This window comes from Spermophilus citellus (genome assembly GCF_964194105.1).
Source record: "Spermophilus citellus genome assembly, chromosome: 5".
Taxonomy (NCBI): Eukaryota; Metazoa; Chordata; class Mammalia; order Rodentia; family Sciuridae; genus Spermophilus; species Spermophilus citellus.
The window spans coordinates 98,571,777-98,594,090 of NC_138186.1; the positions used below are offsets into that span (position 1 = coordinate 98,571,777).

The window sequence follows — 22,314 nt, forward strand, 5'->3', positions numbered from 1 at the left end:
TCAAAATTTAAGGCACCAGCAAAAGAAGAGCCCTTCAGTGAGGAAAAACAGCCTAAGGTAGGAGGAGAGAGTGGGTCACAGAAACCAAGGAAAGAAGGAAGTTTGGAGGGATGGTAGCAGTGTCTAATGCAACAAAGAGTGAGAAGAGCAAAAAGTTACCATTGCCTCTGGCAGTTAGGTCAATGTAAAACTAGCTGGTAGGAATGCAGATGCTGCAGCCATACTGGAAGATAGTACAGCAGTTTCTTGCAAGGATAAGCACTGTTGGGTGGTATGGTCCAGCAATTTTACTTCTGGGTATTCACCCAAATAAGATGAAAACATGTCCACACAATATACCTGCATATGGATGTTTATAGAAGCTGTATACATAGTTGTCAAAACTTGGAAGCAACCAAAAAGCCCTTCAATATATAAATGGGAAATCAACTATGTTGCATCTATACAATGGAATATTATTCACACTAAAAATAAATGAGCTGTCAAACCACAAAAAAAAGACACTTAGAGACTGGTTTCTTTGACTTAGCAGTATTCTTTTTTTTAATTTTTTAATTAATTAATTAATTTTTTTTAGTTTTTGGTGGACACAACATCTTTGTGGTGCTGAGGATCGAACCCGGGCCGCACGCATGCCAGGCGAGCGCGCTACCGCTTGAGCCACATCCCCAGCCCCTTAGCAGTATTCTTTTACAATCTGAAATGTAATGATTCTAGCTATATGGCATTATGGAAAATATGAAACTAGAGAGACCATGGAAAGATCAGGATTTTGGAAGTGGGGCAGGGAGAAATGAATAGATGTAACACTGGGGATTTTTAGGACAATCAAAGTATTCTGTATACTTTAATGGCAGATGCATGGAAAAGCCCATGGAACTGTATGACACAGTGAGCCCTAACGTAAATCTTGGACTCTAGTTAGACATGGTGTCAACACCAACTCATTAATGTACCAAACATCTATGGATGAAGGTCAGTTTTTCTATAAACCTGACTATTCTATAGAAGTCTATTGAAATAGAAGGGAAAGAATAAAAGGAGTAAATGAGAGAAGAAAAAGTCACATGCTTGTCATCTTGAGGGTGTAGCATAAACCCATAATTAGAATTAATGTAATTCAGTGTGTCTGCTTTCCAAGTAGAGCAAAAATATGACTAGGCACTCTTGTGCTCACCGGTCTCCAGAGCTCCAGTCACAGACGGTACAGTTTCTTTGGCATGATGTGAAATATTTCCATTTTCTAACATCTGGTCATTGTCCTTGTATTCGAAGCTCCAATTGAGATTGTCTCTTTACTCCTCTTTCTCACTCCATGTTCTTTCAGGCCACTTTTCCTTTTTGTCCTTGCTGTTACCTCTGCCTGGGTTTTCCCTACTCCTCTGCCTAACAAAGTCCTACACAGTCTCCAACACCTTCCCTGTGAAAACTTCACGGACTTCCTCTCCCTCAGCCACTAAGCAGGGGTTATTTCTCTCCCAGTTTCCAGAGCTCTTCATGCCCATCTCTTCTTAGTACACTACAAAATAAATAACAAAGATTTTGTAGGAAAAAAAAAAATCGGGGCAGAAAGAAGCCAGATCAAAGCAGTTTTGAGGAGTGGCCAGGAGCTGAGCAATGACTATGAGAGATACTGTGCAGTGATGGTTTTGCTGTTATTTGGTGTTGCTATTTTGATCATCTTTAGCATTTCTGGCTTTGCCCAGCAGGGTTTCAGGGTGGTGAAAAGAAAATTCCAAGATGCTGTGGCGCTGTCCAATGCGTCAGTGCTGACAGACCTGTGTCACTAAGGGGCTGCCACTAGATGAGCAGTTATTCTGGCCACAAGACCAGTGGGTTTCTATTTTTGGGAGAAAGGGAGAAAGGAGAATAACACATCCTTCTTTTATCTTTAAGAGGGTTTGAAGCCATAGATTGCCTCATCTGCTGAGAAAGGGAAAAGATGAACTGCTTAGGTGGATACCCCCCTCTGTGTGTGTGTGTGTCTGTCTTTGTACTGGGGGGGTTGAACCCAGGGGTGCTGATCTACATCCCCAGTCCTTTTTTTAATTATTTTGAGACGGATTCTCCCTAAGTGGTTGAGGCCGTCTTTGAACTTGTGATCTCTGGCCTAAGCCTCCATAGTCACTGGGATTATCAGCATTCACCACTGCACCCACTCCTCCTCTTTCTTCTGGAATCCACAGGCTCAATTAATAACTATGAAAAGTCACTGGTTGTTAGTTTTTCTATTTTCCATTTAATGGACATTAAAGGCCAACTTTGTTTCAGGCACCAAGCCAGGCACTAGGGAGAAAAGATGACTGAAATTGGCTTCTGCCTTCAAGTTCAGTCTAACCAGGAGACCTTGTACCAGTAACAGCAACTACACTTTGAGAGTAGCTGTCAGTGTACCCAGGCCACCATAACACAATACCACAGATTGGGGGGGTTGAGCAGCACAGATTTATTTTCTCCCAGTTCTAGAGGCTGAAAGTCCTGGGTTGAAGTCCTGCAGAGCACAGTTTCCGGTGAGGGCTCTTTCTGGCTTGCAAATGGCTGTTTTGGGCTCACATGGCCTTTCTACTGCAGAGGGAGGGAGGTTGGTAAGGCACATCTGCGTGTGAACTCTCTGGTGTCTCTTTTTACAGCAACATAATCCTATCAGATCAGGGTCCCATCCTCATGACCTCATTTTACCTTAATCATCTCCTGTTGTTAAATACATCCACACTAGGAGTTAGGGCTTCACCATGAGGACTTGGAGAGATACAATTCAGTCCAAGGCCGGAGCCTATAGAAAACTGTATGTTAACAGATTAGTAAATGATCATATCATCTTAGGGAAAGTGGGGATGGCTAAACAACCAGCAGGGATGATGCTAGGCTGAAGTTTGAGCAGTGCACGTGGTCATTTGCTAAGTGATGGGCGTGCCAAGCCTCAGCTTGGTGGTCTAGCAATACTGGCCACTCAATAAGTTATTATCCTGCATGAAGAAAGGAGATTTCTACATCATAAGCCTTTCATTGTTTATCTATTTATTCAGTGATGCATCTTTATTCCTCCTTTGTGATCTTAAAAATTTTACTTTTTACTTATACATGACAATAGAATGTATTTGACATACATACTTGGAATACAAATTCCTATTTTGGTTGTACGTGATGTGGAATTACATTGGTTGTGTATTCATATATGAACATAGTAAAGTAATGTCCAATTCATTCTACTAACTTTCCTATTCTCATTCCCCCTCCCTCCTTTGATTCCCCTTTGTCTAATCCAAAGTACTTCTATTCTTCCTTGCCTCCCCGTTTATTGTGAGCTAGCATTCACATATCAGAACACTTGGCCTTTGATCTTATGGGATTGGCTTATTTCACTTAATATGACAGTCTCCATCCATTTACCAACAAATGGCATAATTTCATTTTTCGTGGTTGAGGTATATTCCATGGTGTATATACACATTCTTTATCCATTCATTTGTTGACGGGACCTGCCTTGTTCCATATTTATCTATTGTGAATTGAGCTGATATAAACATTGATGTGGCACCATCACCACAGTATGCTGTTTTAAGTCCTTTGGATATAAAACGAGTGGTATAACCACATCAAATGGTGGTTCCATTCCAGGTTTTCTGAGGAATCTCCATACTGCTTTCCAGAGTCGTTACTCTAATTTGCAGTCCCACCAGCAATGTATGAATGTACCTTTCCCCCCACATCCTTGCCAACGTTTATTGCTGCTTGTATTCTTGAAAATTGCTATTCTAACTGGAGTGAGATTTCATCTCAGTGTAGTTTTAATTTGCATTTCTCTAATTGCTAGAGATGTTCAACATTTTTTCATGTATTTGTTGACCAAAAGTATTTCTTATGTGAAGTGTCTATTCAGCTCCTTAGCTAACTTATCGATTGGGTTATTTATTTATTTGGTGGTGGTGGTTTTGTTTTTTAAGGTTAAGTTTTTTGAATTCTTTATAGATCCTGGAGATTAAGTCTCTAAAGTGTAGGTGGAAAAGATTTTCCCCCATTCTGTAGGCTCTCCTCATATTCTTGATTGTTTCTCTTGTGTGATTTTTATACCTGTAAGCAGCTTTTAATGAGAGGGTATGTCCGAGGTTTCCTCGAGCCTCCAGGTGTCATCCAACTTCCTCTGCAGCAGACTTTTTTTTAATTTATTTTTTAAAAATACACGACAGCAGAATGCATTACAATTCTTATTACACTCATAGAGCACAATTTTTCATATTTTTGTATATAAAGTATGTTCATGCCAATTCATGCTTTTATACATGTACTTTGCTTTTTGCATCACGATTCTTATGAAAAACTGGTATATATATGTAATATCTGTATATAAAGTATGTTGACACCCCATTTGAGTCTTCATACATGTACTTTGGATAATGATGACCATCACATTCCACCATCCTTGCTAATCCTCTGCCCCCTCCCTTTCCCTCCCACCCCTCTGTCCTACCTAGAATTCATCTATACTCTCCCTCCCTACCTCATTATGAATCAGCCTCCTTATATCAGAGAAAACATTCGGCATTTGTTTTCTTTGGGATTGGCTATCTTCACTTAGCATTATCTTCTCCAATGCAATCCATTTACCTGCAAATGCCATTATTTTATTCTCTTACTGCTGAGTAATATTCCATTGTGTATATATGCCACGCTTTTTTAATCCATTCATCCACTGAAGGGCATCTAGGTTGGCTCCACAGTTCAGCTATTATGAATTGTGTGCAACAAACTTTTTATGCCTCCTGCAAGGATGATTATTTCAAAGATTTAGTAGGTGTCAGATTCAGAAGAGAAGAGTTAGTGTACTTGGATGTACCTGTTGCTATGTAATGGTGGGTGGGGTGTACAGAGTGAGTCAGAAGCTTGCTAAGGAGTGTCTCTGCTCTGTCATTTTCTTTCTTTTTGCAGATAACCTTCCTGGACACCAGGCTTTATGAGCAGTCAGTGCTGTCTGTCCCTGTGGATAGTTTTTAAGGGTCCCTACCTGTGGGAGTAGATATTCTCAGGAGGAAATGTTCTGGGAACTTTGAGGAAACAAGCCACTCTGCTTTGTGTTTGTTGTACTTGGTTTGTCTTTTCTGTCACCTGTTCTTTTGGACCCTGATTGTGGCTTGTTGGTGGCAGGTGATGAACTTCTTCAAATTGAGGATTAAATCACATTCACTGCTGTTGCAACTTCACTTATCTTCCAATGGTGATCACAGTATTCTAGGAGTGATTGCTTTTGGGTAACTGTACAAGTTTTGTGTATTAAGAAAAAGCTTGCTGGGTGTGGTGGCACAGGCCTGTAATCTCAGTGACTTGGGAGGCTGAGGCAGAAGGATTGCAAGTTTGAGACCAGCCTCAGCAACTTAGGGAGGCCCTAAACAACTTGGCAAAACTGTCTCAAAATTTAAAAAAGGACTGGGGGTGTAGCTCAGTGGTTCAACACTCCTGGGTCCAATCCTCAGTACCAGAAAAAGGTGGGAGAAAAAGCTTTTATTATTTTATTGGCAATTTATTTCCCCATTGGAATTCATCTTCTCTGCAATGCACTGGCCAGAGTCCCAGCCTGTTTTGTCATTGGTATAAGCCAAAGAATGGCCAAAGCAGAATCCTAGTCCATTGCCCATAGGAGCTCTTAGCCTCGGGGGGATAACGGGTCAGAAGGTTTATGTTGACAGAGTAATTTTCCCATCTCTGGGCCAATGATTCTATCTTTAGAAAAAATAGGGGGAAATGTGGGATGCTGACTCAAGCCAAAACAAAAGCCTTCTTCCTTCCTATGATCCCTCCAGGTGGGAAGTTTCAGTTTCTTCAACAAGTGGGCTGCAAGGGCACACCTGCCGTGTGCCACCTGCAGCACTTGTAAAAGCTTCTGAAGGGTTCATTTTCTCCCTTCCCCCTTCACCATGGAGACTGTGGAGGAGAGTTTGTAAGGCAAACTGGATTTGCAAGCACCAGGGATGGCTGCTCAGCCAGACCCCGTCTCCCGTGTTGCCCAGTCACTATGCAGAGCTTCCCTGCCTGGGAGCCCACAAGGGAAGACGTTTTGTTGTTATGAAGACAGTTTATTACAGATTTTGGCCCTTCCTGCATGTTCTCTCCTTTCTTGCATTACTGCTCAAAGAACACAAACTTCGTTTCTCTGTCATCGGAGCATCATTCAGAAACGTTCTGCTGATCTGTGAATCGTTGCCTGGCTCTTTGATCCAGGCAGTGTTATAGGTCCTCTGCCGGCAGGAGGAAGCAGTCCAACAAAATCTGAAGACCCAGCACTTTCAGAAGCAGTGATGATCAGGCTGGCAAACCACAAAACCTTGCGAGCTGAATGGATGTCTTAATAAGCCTTTAGATGTAGTGTGGCCAGCGTCGGCAGAGGAGACTAAAGGGGGAAAAAAAGGGCTGCAAGCGTTGTGTGGTAAATCACTGCAGACCCACTGAGAGTGACGGCCCTAGGAAGTGAATGATCTTGCCAGCAAAGAATTGACCGCAGTTTTCCAGAAACAGAACATGATGTACAACAGGGAGGACAGACCCCCGGATGTGAGTACGATCTCTTCAACGCAGGATTTGGAGCAATGAGAGCAAAGCTAATTATTATGACTGGTGGCGCTGCCTGACCATAGGGCTCTGGGGGTCTGGGGGCCATCTCCGGGCAGGTTGTGCATAATGCCTGTTTGGGACTTTTTTTGAAGGTCTCCTCTTAGAATATTTTGCCTGTCAGGAGACTTGAATGTAGTGGCTTTGAGATATTGGCACCAGGCAACATTATTATAAATCTGCAAGAAAACGGCAAAAGCAAACCTTAGACTTTTGCTGTGTAAAGAAAACCTATCACATCACAGACCAAGCAGCTGTGTGACCCTCTGGCATTTGTGATAAGAGACAAAGGAATTGGCAAATTGGAAAACGATGATGGTCAACGGGCTGGAAAGAGGGTAGTCTGTTTTAGGAGGCTGAATTCCTTTCTAGATTTGGGGTGCTTATTACATACTTACACTCATGAATTTATTTCTTTTCTGGTTAAAAATGGGCAGCATGCTTGCACTTAAGGTTTTTCCTCCAGAACACTGTGAAAAATGAGCATTGTGACAGAGGGATGTCATTGATAGGCTTGGGGCAGAAGAAATTCCTCACTGCCAGGAGTGGAAAATGTCTCGGATGGTAGCTGTCTATTTGGAAGAGGAAGCTCAGATTTAATGAGGGAATGGGGTTGCTACCGCCAGGCCCAACAGGTTGGCAGTGGAGTTAACTCATTAACTGCAGGCTGGTTGCCACTTTCATTACACTGTAGGGGGTTGTCCATCCCCTCTTACCCCTTGGCCCTCACCTGGCTCTGTCCTGTCTGACCTGCTGATTTCCAGGCATCAGATGAGAAGCAGAATATCTTCTCCAAGTGAGGGTGCTGGAGGAGATGGGAAGCAGAGAAGATTCGGCTGCTATGATCTCTTCATATCTACCCTGTGTGTGAAGCACCTATAGGCAAATGCTGGAGGTCCTAGCAGTGAAGCTGTTACTGTACTTAAATTGGGAATGAGCTCAAGATGTCCAAGTACTGCTGTTAGCAGACTAGGGATTGGAATCTGGCATTTTGTTCCTCATTTTGCAGGCAGTTTTCTGTGCAACTCTGATGGGGGTTGGAGTATCCAGATTATCTTTCTTCCCAGCCCACCTCTCCTGCAAGCTGTTCTATGGGTATATTGGTGGTGGTGGTGGGACAGAGGTGTAAAGAGCATTCTTAAATAGATGTAACTGAAAAGCAAAAAACAAAATGACATTTCTGGCCAAAATTTTCTCAACACTGTAGTGTTTTTCTAGAAAAATTAATAATGAGGGCTGGGGCTTAGTGGTAGAGCACTCACCTCTCACGTGCGAGACCCTGAGTTCAATCCTCAGCACCACATAAAAATACATAAGTGAAATAAAAATTGTGTCCAACTATAACTAAAAAATAAAAAAGATATGGGTTGGACATTTAAATTGCAATCATCTAAACAAGGTTCACTCAGCCAGAAGTTCTTATTCAGGCTGAGAGGCTGAATTTGTTGCATGAGACAGGAGGGTAGAAGTGGCGTGGCCATCAATTCACCTGAAGCCAGTTGGACCTTGTGTCCCTTACTGAGGAGACTGAGCAATGCTGCTGGTGTGACCTCGGCTAAGATTGCTGCCAAGGTCTGTAACCTTAAGAGCTAAGCTATGGAGTAGAATTTTAGGCATAATTTTTGTATAAACTGAGCCATTGGACTTAAATACCATTGCATAAAAGGTTCTGGAATGGAATTTGGGGGGGGGTAAGGTCAAGTGTACAGAGATAACAAATGGGTAGAATGAAGGAGAGAATGGCTGAGAAAAGAGGTCATTTAGGAACCCATGTCTAATGTTGTGTATTTTCCTTGCATTGGGGCCTGGAGTGATTTTGCAATATTTGGGTAAACAGAGCAGAAACTTAGTATAATTGGTTTAAATAAAAAGATGTTGTACTTGTGTTGATAAACACAGATCAGTTCCAAATACTATGACAATTTAGAAAGCATAAAGCCCAAACAGTGTGGCTATAGAAACTTTCAATGGAATTTCTTGCTCCATCTGTGTTTTTGAGTCTTTATTTTTTCATTGACCTTTGTGTTCAGAAATATTTCTGATGCATTCCAAGGATCTGTGACTGTAGCTACTCGAGGCATCCCTGCTTTGGATGTCACCTTCACATTTGTCATGCTTCTAATGAGTCTGGTGAGAAGGATGGGTTTTCCATATTCCTTCTATTTTCCTCTCCTTGCTACCTTTTGCCTGCATTTTGGGTTAGAGATGAAAAACGATAAGAAAATGTAATGATGCACAAATTGCTTTGTGGGTATAACAATTATCTTTCTAAAGTTACAGTATTTATTTTTGGCTAACACTTTCTGTAATAAAATGCCATTTGTAAAACCCACCATAGTCCTGACAGAGATGTCCTATGTCTGTTCTCTGTGTGGGCCCTTAACCCCAGTCTCCCAGAGTGGTTGACCAGATGACTGCTTGAGCCCAATATGGCCAAGACCTTTCCAAGCTAGGTCAGGGTAAATGGCCTTAATCTCTAGAGCCTGAAAGAATTACTGAGTTTGCTGGAAGCAATTGTAAAAATATGCTGGTATTCTTCTTGACCTTTAGAATTAGAAGGTGTGGTGTTCTGGGTTGAAGAATGGTATTTTTTGGATACAGCACTTTATTTCCATTTGTATATGTTGATGTTTTAATAAGTGGTTTAAAAAACAAAGAAGCCCTTGTTCTCCTAGCAGGAGTGGGTTAGACCTCTAAGCATCCCTTCTTTTGCCCAAAGAACTCTTCCCCTTTGAAATAATTATCAGTGGCTTGGGTTTGGTCTAATGGTGACTGGGGTTACTGAGAGGAGTCAATCTTTTAAATCCTGTTCATTTTGGTCGTTGGGTGGAAAGAAGAGCTTAAGTTTACTTCTGGTTGCTACCTCTGGACCACTGCCCAGAGTCGGGACTTAGTGTCCTGTAGGTGACTTTAGTGGGCCATTTGTTTTCTTTCCATTAAGTGAAGAAGCAACTCCATGAGCCTCTCCTGAATAGACAGAGCTGCTGTCAGGTTTAGCATCCATGTGGGTCCCAAGGTGGATTGTTTTGGCAATCTGGAACTGGGAGTCAGCGGAGCCTGTGCCCAGCTCTCCATCTGTTCCAGAACTCGTGAGACTGTACTGTTACAGTAAGAACAGGGTAAAGGGAGACAATTGCAATGAGTGCAGCGAGAAAACCCCAGGGAGAGATCCCATCTGTCACTCTGGGAGGTGTAGTCCACCAGCCTCAGCCTGCCTTTGTGAATCAGCAGACCAGCTGCGGTGTACCCAAAAAACCTGGTCCAGAATCTTGTTGGTAAAGATGCACAGTATGATTATCTGCTGGAGGTGGGTGTGTAAACCAGCTGGTGTCTGGGAGATTATATTAGGCCTCTTCTACCCAGGACAAAAATGCAGAGCCACCCTTAAAGTCCTGGTTATTTTTCTCTGGAGAATATTGCTGAAGTGGGAGAAAGAGAAGGGGGCTTAGCACATTCTGCCTTCCCCTTAGAAACTCCCTTCAGGGGTTTTGCCGTGGAGAGTGTGCTGCTGCACATCCTGTCTCCCTTTGGCTTCCTTCCCTACAGTGTGCAACCAGCAGAATGCCCTTAAGTCAGAGAAGAGGCATGGTTGCTTGGGTACTTGTGTGTCAGATGACACTGATTACAGCTTTGTTTTATAATCCCTAGGTCCTGAAGATGGCATAGTAAAAAAATAAAACAGAAGGCACCTTCTAATGATTGTGAACATCTCTACGCGTGGATGCCAGCCCAGGCCAGTGGCTTCGTGTTGAGCCAAAGGAACTTGTCCACCGTATTGCCGAAAACCTCTTTCTCTCCTAATTCATGAGCCAGCAGGATGCGGTCGCTACGCTTTCAGAACGCCTTCTCATAGCTGCGTACAAAGGCCAAGCAGAGAATGTGGTTCAGCTCATCAACAAGGGCGCCAAGGTAGCGGTTACCAAGGTAACAAGAGGAAAACGCTGCAACCATTCCCTGGGAACTAGCCTACCTCTTAACCATTGTCCATAAAACTGTTGTTTTTGATTCACAGCTTTCAAAAGAACTGGCTTTCGGTCCAGTGACAGGTTTGGGGGAGAAAGGAGGGGTATTATGAATGCTTTCATTGCCATCTTTCAAATGAAATAACTTGTAATTAGCATTTGACAGTCTTTAAAATCATAGCATGTCTTTTTTTCTTACCTACTTATTTTAGTCAAACGGTCAAGAGATCCCTTGGGAGTAGTTGGGACACAAAAGCTCACTGGGCAGAGTGTGTGATAATCACATTAAACAAGCCTCCTAAGGCCAGCTAGTGGTTGGGAAAATCCCCACTGCACAGTCTCACTGTCCCTGTGTACACAGTGACAGCCTGGACCAAATGACCACCACCATGAGTCAATGAAAAATGAATGGCAAACTATGGAGGACATTGCTTTCCCCTCCTACAGATGATACACCATGGCATACAAGAGAACATACTGGTCAAAGGCAGTTTTGTAGTAAGGCCAACAAAAGGCAGTCCTGTGCAGTTAGATGTCAAGTTCAAATATACCTGTGGAGGATCACCAACAGTGAGCACTTACCTAGCTTATAGCATACAGCCCTCTAGTGGAGGTTCTCTCCTCACCACCACTGTGGAAATGAGGAAACTGAGGCACAAAGGGATTTGAGTAACTTCCCCAGGCAAAAATGCAAATTTACCCATGGAGTCAGGCTGCTAAGCCCACCCTCCAGGCCACCCCAGAGAGGTGTAGAGATGGAGAAGGAGTTTAATTTTCAAACAGTATCATCTGTTAACATCTAGAGATTGGCCAGCTCACATTTTCAGTTACTCATATATATTCTCTGTATTGCATACAGGTTTCTAAAAAAAAAAAAAAGAGGATCCTGAGATGCTTGTAGGTCACCTATGGAGCCTAACAGTGGGATGCACAGAAATAAATTGTTTATAACTGAATATGGAGTGAGCTTTAACCCTGGCTTCTTGTGATCTGCCCATAGTGCTCTTCAGGACCCAGGCAATCACAAACAAGAGAGTATATGAACTCTGTAGTTACAGCATGTGCTCACAGGTTTTATTTGTGCTTTGTTTGCTGATTGTGCAAGTTGCTTAGCTTTTTTGAGCTTCAGTTTCTGCAACTGTAAAACAGGTATAATATAACAACCCTGAAAAGCTAGTAATGATAGCAATAATTAAAGTACATAGTCTGCAAGGTTTTTTTTTTTTTTTTTTTTTTTTGGTACTGGGGATTGAACCCAGGGTTGCTTAACCACATCCCCAACCCTTTTATATGTTGTATTGAGATAGGATCTCAGAGTTGCTTAGAGCCTTGCTAAATTGCTGAGGCTGTCTTTGAATTCGTGATCCTCCTCTCTCAGCCTCCCAAGCTGCTGGGATTACAGGTGTGTACCACCATGCCTGGCTGGCATCTGCAAGTTTTTAACATAAGGCCCTGAGCTTGGTTCCCAGTGCTACCATAAACAGCAACAACAATGAGAGCTTAAGCTTATTTCTGTGCTACCTCTGGACCACTGTACTGAGTCAGGACTTGGTGTCCTGAAGGTGATTTTAATGGGCCATTTGTTTTCCTTCCATTAAGTGAGGAAGTGACATCATGAGCCTCTCCTAAATTGATAGAGCTGCAACAATGGAAACAAACAGCTTTACTGAAGTATACTTTACAGGCTGAGAAGCTCACCCATTATTAATTGTACAATTCAGTAATTTCTGGTGTATTTACAGAATTGTGCAACCATCACCACTGCTGCAGACTGAATTGCCCCCCCCCCCTCCCCCCCCCCCCCCCCCCGCTTTCATATGTTGAAACCCTGGTCCCTGATGTGGTGGAATTTGGAGTCGGGCCCTTTGGGAGGTAATTAGATTTCGATGAGGTCATGAGCATGGGTCCCTATGATTGGTAGATAAGGGTCCTTATAAATAGAGATACCAGAGAGCTTATTCTTCCTCCCTGCCGTGTGAGGACACTGAGATGGGGGGCCATCAGCAAGCTAGGAAGAGAGCTCACCAAAACCCACATGCTGGCACCCTGATCTTGCACTTCTCAGCCTCCAGAACTATGAGAAATTTCTGTTGTTGGCAGCATGGGAAGACTAATTCAACCACGTTCTAATTTTAGAACTTTTCTATCACCCCAGTAAGAAACTTCATAGCCACTTGCTATCAATCCCCATTCCTATCCCCAGCCCTTTGTGGGGTTTTTTGTTGTTGCTACTGAGGATTGAACCCTGGGTCCTTTGTCACTGAGCTACATCCCCAGTCCTTAGCTAAGTTGCTAAGGCTTGCCTCAAACTTATGATCCTCCTGCCTCAGCCTCTCAAGTTGCTGGGATTTCAAGCCTGTGCTGCCCATCCTAGCCCATCTTAATTTAAGTTTACAATTCAGGGGCATTGAGTACAATCATATTGTTGTACAACTTGTCACCATCCATCTCCAGAATTTTTTTTCTTTCCAAACAAACTCTATACTCATTAAACACTAACTCCTTATTTCCCCGTCTTGATACCTGGAACCCACCATTCTACTTCCTATCTTCCTGAATTTGAGTACTCTGGGTACCTCAGGATGTGTGGAATCCTACCATATTCATCCCCTTGTGACTGACTTATTTCACTTAGCACCATGCGTGGTATATAGCATGTTTAGGGTATCATTCCTTACTAAGGCTGATTAATATTTCATTTTATGTGAATATCGCATCTTGTTTATCCTTTCCAGAATCAATGGACACTTGGGTTGCTTCCACCTCTTGACTGTTGGGAATTGTGCTGTATAAACTGGGTGTAAATGAGTGTTCAGGTCTTTGCTTTCATTTCTTCTGGATATGTACCCAGAAGTGGAATTGCTGGATAGTGTGGTAGTTCAATTTTTAAATTTTTGACAGAACTGCTTACTAGTTTCCATGTTTTTCACAGCCTGCTCTCCACAATGGCATATCTAAGATTTACCCTATCATTGAACATAGATCGAATTGTCAGCTATAATGGCTCCAATCTCCCATTGTGTGGATAAACTGTGGATTTTATTCAGTCACCTCCTTATGAGCATTTAGGTTGTCTACAAATTTTGCATTCTTTGCTATCATAGAGGATGCTAGGTGTCTTTCAGATTTAGAATATCTGTTAGGTAAACGCCTAGAAAGAGAATTCCTGGGACAAAAGGCATAGTCATTGATATGTTAATGATTTCCACTAGATAGGAGGTAAATTAGTGTGGCCCATCAAGAGCTTTTAGGAATAAAGTTCAATGGATCCTCTGGGTGAAGAGCCAGGGCCTGGATAGGACACTGTCTGAAAGACACATCTTGGAGATGGTTGGGTCAGGGCTTTTAGAAGCGTAGAGTCCGAGTTTCATTATCTGAATGAAAGTTTGAAAATGCTTGGGAAAGACCCAGTTAGGTGTAGGTGGGGTTATTATATTCATCCAAAACAATAACACCTTTAATAATGAAGGAATTTTAGGTGACTGTCCCTCAAAGGCCTGTGTGGTATAGGTTTGGTCTCCCTTGGATGCTGGAGGTGGAATCATTAAGAGGCAGGGCTTAGTGGGCATTCTTCAGATCAGTGAAGGGCATGCCCTTGGAGAGAATGATGGGTCCCCACCTGGACTTCCTCTTTTGCTCTCTGTCCATGAGGCAATTGGTTTTGCTCCACCAGGTACTGCTCCATATGTGTTGCCTTTCCACCAGAGGCCTAAAAACCATAGGCTCACCCCATCACAGACCAGAAAGAACTCTTCAGCCATGAGCCAAACCTTTCCTCTTTACAAGTTAGATATTTGTTGCTGTAACAGAAATCTGACCAATACAGGTTTCTACTAATAATTGTGCTTTCCAGTATGCATAAACAGATAGCCCCAGGCAGACAGGAATACATTGCCCACTCTAGTAGAAAGGCACCATTTTCATTCAGTTGGGGACCCGGTCTACTTCAAATTGTGGGTTTGTGTTTAATAGTAAGACTTACAGCAAAGGTGTGGGTCAGAACTTGTATTTGCCAGCCTGTTGTATATTCATTTCTGTTAAGCTCACAGTTCCCAGGAGGTAGGTGGGGGAGAAAATAGATGCTTACTTGTATAGGGGGTGATGGCCAGCGTCTCATTGGAGGGTTCTTCTTCCTGCCAAGGAGGGTGTAAGACACCTGAGAAATTAAAGTCTAGAATAACTAGTGAAGAACAAGAGACAAAGAATCAAATATATTTTCAAAAACGGAGCCCTGGTAGGTTTAGTCCACCCAGGAGCTGGAACTAGACAAGGCAAAATGGCTCCAGCAGTTTATTTAAGGGGGTTCATCAAAGGCAGGGATGAGATTTCAGGGGTGAATTCTTGCTTCATGCTGTCTTGAAGTCAGCAGGTTGATTGGCGTCTTGGCAGGTCACCCCATCTCTGCTGTGTGGGACCTTTGGCAGAACCGAATATGAATTCATAATGGGTCAGGGCAGTTAACCAGAAGGAATGTCCATTGGTCATTCCCAGACACCAGATGTTCCTATTCAATAGGCTCGGTGCATGGTGGACTACACGCAGCCCATGGATGGCTCACAACATAGAAGGTTGCTGGTTAGGTGAAAACTTTCACTGTAGGTCATGTGCTTTTTCCAGAGGACTCTATGCACTAATTTATTAAAATATATAATTTCTTAAAAATACTTAAATTAGTAATGATTTAATAAGCAGTTACAAAGCTTTACTAATCTTTCTCCCATGCTGTCTCCTCACCAGGGTTTCCCACCTAGAAGGTAACCTGTTGCCTGTTTCTTTGAGATGTTTCCCTACTTTTTTTTTTTTTCTTTGTACTGGAGATTGAACCCGGGGTGCTTTCCACTGAGCTACATCTCAAACCTCTTTTTTTTTTTTTATTTTGAGACAGAATCTTGCTAAGTTTCTGAGGCTGGTCTCAAAATTGCAATCTTCCTGCCTCAGCTTTCTGAGTCACTGGGATTACAGGCGTGTGCCACCACACTCGGCTGTTTCCCTCTTTTTATACAAATTGTGGAATACTATACATACCCTTCTTCACTTATCTTTATTTAATGATGTATAAATGATACATGGATGAACCATAATTGATGTATCCAATCCTCTATTGATGGACAGTTAGGTTGTGTTAATCTTTTGCTTTTACAAATTACACTGCAGCAACTTTTTTCTGGTGTCTCTTTGCACAGTGTGATGATGTTTGATTTCTCTAAGTAGCACTGCTGGGGGAGAGTGTGTGTGCCCTTGTAATTTTGATAGCTATAGCCAAATCACTCTAAAAAGGGGTGGTGCCAATTTACACTCCATCAGCAATGTGTGAGAGACCCGTCAGACACTGGCCCAAGGGAACACTGGCTCTCTTCCTGACAGCTCCCTCCTCCCTCTTCTCCTTCATTTGAACTCGTCTTACCTTTCTAGCATTCTCTCTGGGAGCTCTCTGCTGTAACTGATTTGACCTCTGTTGGGCCTTTGCTCCCTTCATTTCAGCATGAGTTCCATAGGATTTTCTCTGGGTTGTTTCTGGGGCCAGCTGCCTGGGAATTAGAAGAGCAGGGAAGTGGCTAATGGAAGGGAACCCCATCTCTCTTCTCCCCTTTCTTGCTCTCCATTCACAAGTGGGTGGAGGGTTCTCACCCTTGACAGTGTGAAACTTTTGATTTGACACCCAAGTGTCCCAGTGTGTCCTTGGCAGGAGGGCTGGAGCCTGCACAGGGCTGACACAGCCCCTGATTCTGCTGCAGGCTAGTGGATCCATGTGCTCCACGGAGCAGTTGTATTCTATTTGAAATAAACAGGGCGATGAGGGCATATAGTTACATGTCGGGCCAAACAGAGCATCTGCTTTTATTTTTTAATTTTTTCCTCTCCTTCAGTGCTGGGTATTAGACTCAGAGCATCATACAGGGTAGATTAGCCCCAAGCCCTAGAACATCTGCTGTTTGTTCTATAATACCTATAAGTATTCCCTATGGGAAGAAAATCTCAACTGGGAAAATTTGGGCTTTTGTAGTCTATCATCAAAAATAATTGGGGAGGGACTAGGGCTGTAGCTCATTGCCTAGCATATGTGAGGCACTGGTTTGATCCTCAGCACCACATGAAAAAATTAATAAAGACGATGTTGTTGTTGTTGTAGAGGAACACAAAATAACAACAACAAAAAATAAAAATAAAAAAATAATTTGAGAGCCAGGTGAGGCAGAGCACACCTGTAATTCCAGCAGCTCCGGAGGCTGAACAGGAGGATCATGAGTTCAAAGTCAGCCTCAGCAACTTAGGGTCTCACTAAATTGTTTAGGGCCTCACTATCTCAAAATAAGAAAAAGAGCCAGGGATGTGGCTCAGTGGTTAAGTGTCCCTGAGTTCAAACCCTAGTACAAAAAAAAAAAAAAAAAATGGGGAATTTGACTTACGGTGGCAATTCTGAGTGACAGTTATAAAATGAAGATGTGTTAAGATTTCATTGAACCCATTAATGAGGAAACCATTAAGATGTTCAACTAGTTCAAAGGGAAATCTAAAAATTGCAAATATGTAGGCCTTCAGAAAGCAGAAATTTGCCTATTATATGTAAAGCTGACCAATATTCCCCTGAATCTTCACTGGACACAGGTATTTGTATCACCATTGATGCTCTACAACTTAGAGTTGTAGAGTAGCTCAGAGCAACAGAATAGGTAATGAAGTGGAGAAAACTTCCAAGTGGATGGTCATCTATGATGGGATAATGTCCAGTCATGTGGGTGTATCCCCCACCCCCATGTTTAAATTTAAACTTTTTCCTTCTCATAGTGTCTGACAGGTACAGGTTTCACTAACTTCTTACTGTCCTCTCCCCAACCTCTGTCAATACCATTCTGTCTCCATGAACTTGTCACCCATTTTAAAGACTTTCTCAACTTATATTTACCTAGAATCCCTTTTGCCATCTGCATCCCTTGCCAGGTTATTGGCCTCCTTGGCCCTTCACATCCATTTGTGAAGTGGCAGAAGGACACCTTGCTCAGGGATTTGTGGTGAGGATTAAATAAGGTAATCCATGCCAGGTGCACAGTGTCATGTCCTCCAGGATGAAGAAAGGACTCAATGGACAGCAGGGTGACTGTTTCCCAGCCTGGGGCAGAGGCACAGACTTTCTTTTCCATCAGCCCTTCTCAGTACTGACTATAGGGTGTGGTCACCTATAGAGCCATAAAATATATCAATGCCTAGAAAATATCCCATGGCCCAGGCACATGCTCAGAGGCTCCGATTTAATTGGTTTGGGTTGTGGCCTGAGATTGGGGAGTTTCCAGGCAGATGGGGACCACACACTGCAGTAGGTACTACCCTGCAGTCTCAGCCTTGCCTGTGTTCAGGACAGCACTCTGTATGGAACACTGGGCTAATCACTGTTTATACATCTGGAAGTTATGTAGCTCTTCACAGAATGTCATGGAATATTCCAAATGTCAATCCAAACTAGAAACAAGTTTACTAGCAAGAAATAAAAATCTGAATTATGGGAATGCAAATGTATGCTGTGAATTATTATGTGGCTTATCTATGAGACAATGCACAGGAAAGTACTAGGTCAATAATAGTCTGAAAGTGTTAGCTTGCTATGATGAGGGTGTTGATTAGGAAGCACTACTGTGACTCATGTTTCCAGTGAAGGTAGGTGGGTGCCCAGAAGGTGCTCTTTGGAGGAGGGAGAGATGGCCCCTCAGATTGAGAGGGGCAATATAAGAATTCATGCGGTGGGTCTGAAATGACCCCTGTCTTGGCCTCTGGGGAAACACTCTGAGGAGAGCAAGACTCAAAACTGACCTGAACCTTTCAGGAGAGGCTGCTGAAGTGCTTTTAAAGTAGAATCCAGGAGTTGGCCTGAGTCTTTGCTGCCATCTCTCTGCCCCCTTCCCTGCCTACCTGGAATTTTTAGGAGTGTACAGGGCCTTCCCTGTGTGCCTTCCTGCCCTCTGTGGAAGGCGTGACTTAGTTATAGTGGTTCTAAGTGGGGATGAAGGTGGCTCTGCTTGCCCTTCTTCCCCAGCTCTGGACAGGCCTGGTAGGAACGTTTCCCAGAGGTCCAATGGAACCTAGGTGTTAGGTCAGGGAGCCATCTTGCCCCCCGCACCCAACACACACACACCCTTGCAGTCTGTCAGTGCTGTTGATATTCTATTGCTTCAGCAGTTTGAACTTAAAATCTCTAACCATACAACTGAGTGTTTTTGTAACTCACAATCTAAATATCAGTAAAAAATTTTCCCAAATCATGGAAGTCCTAATTCCTAAGCTCCCCAAAGTCATAAGGGTTAGTTGGTCCTAACCACTCTAAATGAGATGTTACAGTGTTGGGGCACAGCTGGTATCAGTATTTTAAAGTCTTCCCTAAATATCCATTTTTTTCCTGAATAGCATGTGTTGGAGGATCATTGGTTTCCAGGCCCGCAATCAGCATGTTGTTAGACTTCCAAAGCGTCGTTCTCCCAACCCACGTTCTGGAAATGAAGATGCCAGAGAGGGAGCTTTAGGAGTTGTAAGTTGCCCACTTGGGCCTCTGCCCAGAGCCAGCCCAGGTGGTCCCTGGTGAATCTGCTGAGTCCTTCTTGGTTGTTTCCTCCTTTCTCTTCAGCTGTAATGACTTGGGTTTCAGAAAATAAATTAAGCCAGGAACTTGTTTGGAGACTGCAAATTCTTTCTCAGCAGGCCTGTTGGTTTGTTTCCAGTGGAAGTTGGCTGTTGCATGTTTGGGTTGTTATAAACCAATGATAGGGTGTGTGGCTGAGTAGGCAGAGCTGTGCTTGGTCTGCATTTAGCCCTTGTTTCCATTGAGTCGAGCAGTGTAGAAAGAGAATTGTACACCATGATCCAAGTATGCAATGTTTGTTCAACAGCAGCCAGTACAATCTACATATCAACTGGTGTCTTTTTCTTTTTAAATATTTTTTAGTTGTGATTGGACACAATACCTTTATTTTTATGTGGTGCTGGGGATCGAACCCAGGGCCTCACATGTGCTAGGCAAGCGCTCAACTGCTGAGCCCCAGCCTCAGCCCCTCAACTGGTGTCTTAGCTCAGGCTGCTACCACAAAATGCCTCAAACTGTGGGGCTGAAACAATAGACATTTGTTTTGTACAGATCCTTGTATGTGAAGGATGGGAAGTCCCAAGATCAAGGTGCCAGATCCAGTTCCTAGAAAGGACACGCCTCAGGTTTAGAGATGGCTGCCTTCTCTTTGTGTTCTCATCTAGTAGAGAGCAAAAGTGCTCTTCTCTGTCTTACCTTTCTTAAGAGTGCTGATCCTATCATGGGAGCCCACCCTTATGACCTCATTAACCTCCCAAAGACCCTACCTCCAAACAACATCACACTGGGGAATTTCAACATGAATTTGGGGGCTATGCATTTGGTTTATAATAACGGGCTAAACAAGAGAAATGATATGTTTTGGCCTCTGTATCCTCAGGTTCCACATCCGCAGATTCCACCAAAGACAGATCAGAAATATTTGAAAAACTTATTTAGGCCTAGAAGCTTTCCTCTTCTGTAACTATATTTAAAATCTAAGCCTTGCATATGTATACTTCATTTATTTTTTTTCAAAAAAAGGTTTATACGAGAGACTTTAAAAAAAAAACTTGAAAGAAGTGCATCTGTACTGAATATATACAGATTTTCTTATTGTTTCCTAAACAATATAGCATAGTAACTATGTCATTTTCATTGTATTAGGTACTATCACTGACTCAGTGAGTCCTTTAGCTCATGCAGGATAGAATTAAACATGGATAACAGGGTTAGAATCATTTATTGCATGGATTAATATGTCCCATAGGCAGAGTAGCAAGGAAGTCAAAGGGTGAGCAACATTTGTATAGCTGTGGATTGGGAATTTGCATATTTATAGGTTTCATAGCAATATTGGTTCACGATCATATTGCAATTTTGTGGCATGCCTTCATTTTGCATATAGTCAAAATGTGTCTAAAATTATGTTGAGTCTTCCTCCTGGGCATGTCTTTTAATATAGAAATGTATTTAAAATGAGGGTACTGGTGATTTTTGCATCAAGGGGTTGTGATCACATGCTAGCATGGGTTTTGATGTCTTCTTGTCTGTCTTGAACAATGGATGTAGTTGGGGAGGGCTTTTTACCATTTGTCTTAATCGTAAAGCACGTGGTGCTACTGTCACTGGTTTATACTGTATAGTCATGCCTGAGTGTTATAAGTAATTTAGAGATGATTTAAAGTATACAGTAGGGGGGTGGGGTTGTGGCTCAGTGATACAGTGCTTACCTAGCATATATCACTGAGGAACTGGATGAGATCCTCAGCATTGCATAAAAACAAAGGTATTGTGTCCATCTACAATAAAAAATATTTTTAAAAAGTATGCAACAGGGGTGGATAGGATTATATGCAAATACTGTGCCCTTTTATATAAGGGTTTTGAGCATCTGTGGATTTTGGTATCCTTGGAAGGTCTTAGAACCACTCTTCCATGGATAACTGAGGAAGGACTAAATAATCATAGTAACAGATACATAGGAAAAGCTTAAGACAAAATTCAACACTCATTTGTGATAAGAACTCTCAGAAAACCAGAAATTGAGAACTTTCTCAACATGATAAAGGGTATCTACAAAATTCCTACAATTAATATTCTACATAATTGTGAGATATGAACATTTTCCTGCTAAGACGAGGAATAAGGCAGGGATATCTGGTCTTAATAGTCTCATTCAATATAGTTTTGGAAATTCTATCCACTTCAATAAGGAAAGGAGGAGAAGGCATTTAATCTGGAAAAAAGTTCTAGAGATGAATGGTGGTGATGGTTGAACATTATGAATATACTTAATGTCACTGAATTGTACACTTACATATATTTTATCACAATAAAAAAATCCCAAAATATTGACCCCAAAAGAAGCATCTTAGTCTAATTACATAGAAAAGATTGGAAATGCAATCAAAGATGGGATTTTTGAAAAGGTACTAGAGTCACGTAGTAGTCTCACAGCTCTGTTTTATATTTTAACATCAAGCCTAAATCAAAATGAAAAGTTAGATTTGTTTTTACAAAGCCAGCACAGCCTTAATACCCAAACCAAGTAAATAGAATAGAACAGGATTTATATATGAATGTAGATATAAAAGTTCTTAATACTAAACTGGGCATGATGGTACACGCCTATAGTCCCAGCTAGTTCAGGAGATAAGGTGGCAGGATTGCTTGAGGCCAGGGTTAGTTCAAGGCCAGCCTGGGCAACATAGTGAGATCCCCAACTCAAAACAAATTAACATTTCCTGATAGAATATAGCACTTACCAGAAGAATAATAATAACACTATGACTTGGGTCTATTTCAGAAATGGAAGTATGGTTCCTTAATTCATTATACCCACAACGGAAGAAAAATACATGATATTAACAGTTACTGAAAAGTCACCGATTCTTATTTCTGGAAAGGATAGTCCTTACCTCCCATGCACAGTTCTTCATGCATTGGAACCCCAAGCTTTGTTCTGTGGATATGTCAACCCATTGAAGACGGTCCACTTTAGCTTCCTGTGAGGGGATGGCAAAGCCATTAACTTATGCCGTATCACTTACGGACAAATATGCTATAGGAGTCAATGGAATCCTTAACAGCCAGTTAAATCTCTAGTGGACCTTTCTAGAAGCAAACCCAGTTACTGTATTACCTCAAAAGGAATTCTCTTATTAAATCTTTTAGTAAAAGTTTATTACTAAAAGTTTATTACCT

At 42.3% G+C, this 22,314-nt stretch overlaps 1 protein-coding gene across 2 annotated transcripts in view; it reads left to right on the forward strand.

Moving 5' to 3' along the window:
* Positions 1 to 22,314, forward strand: part of ANKRD6 (ankyrin repeat domain 6) — a 205,827-nt gene that overhangs the window by 142,243 nt on the left and 41,270 nt on the right. For both annotated transcript variants that reach the window (XM_081295273.1, XM_081295272.1), the window contains one exon: positions 10,249 to 10,524. In XM_081295273.1, the coding sequence (XP_081151399.1) occupies positions 10,405 to 10,524 (120 nt within the window). In that variant the 5' untranslated portion in view covers positions 10,249 to 10,404. The remainder of the gene's footprint in view (positions 1 to 10,248; positions 10,525 to 22,314) is intronic.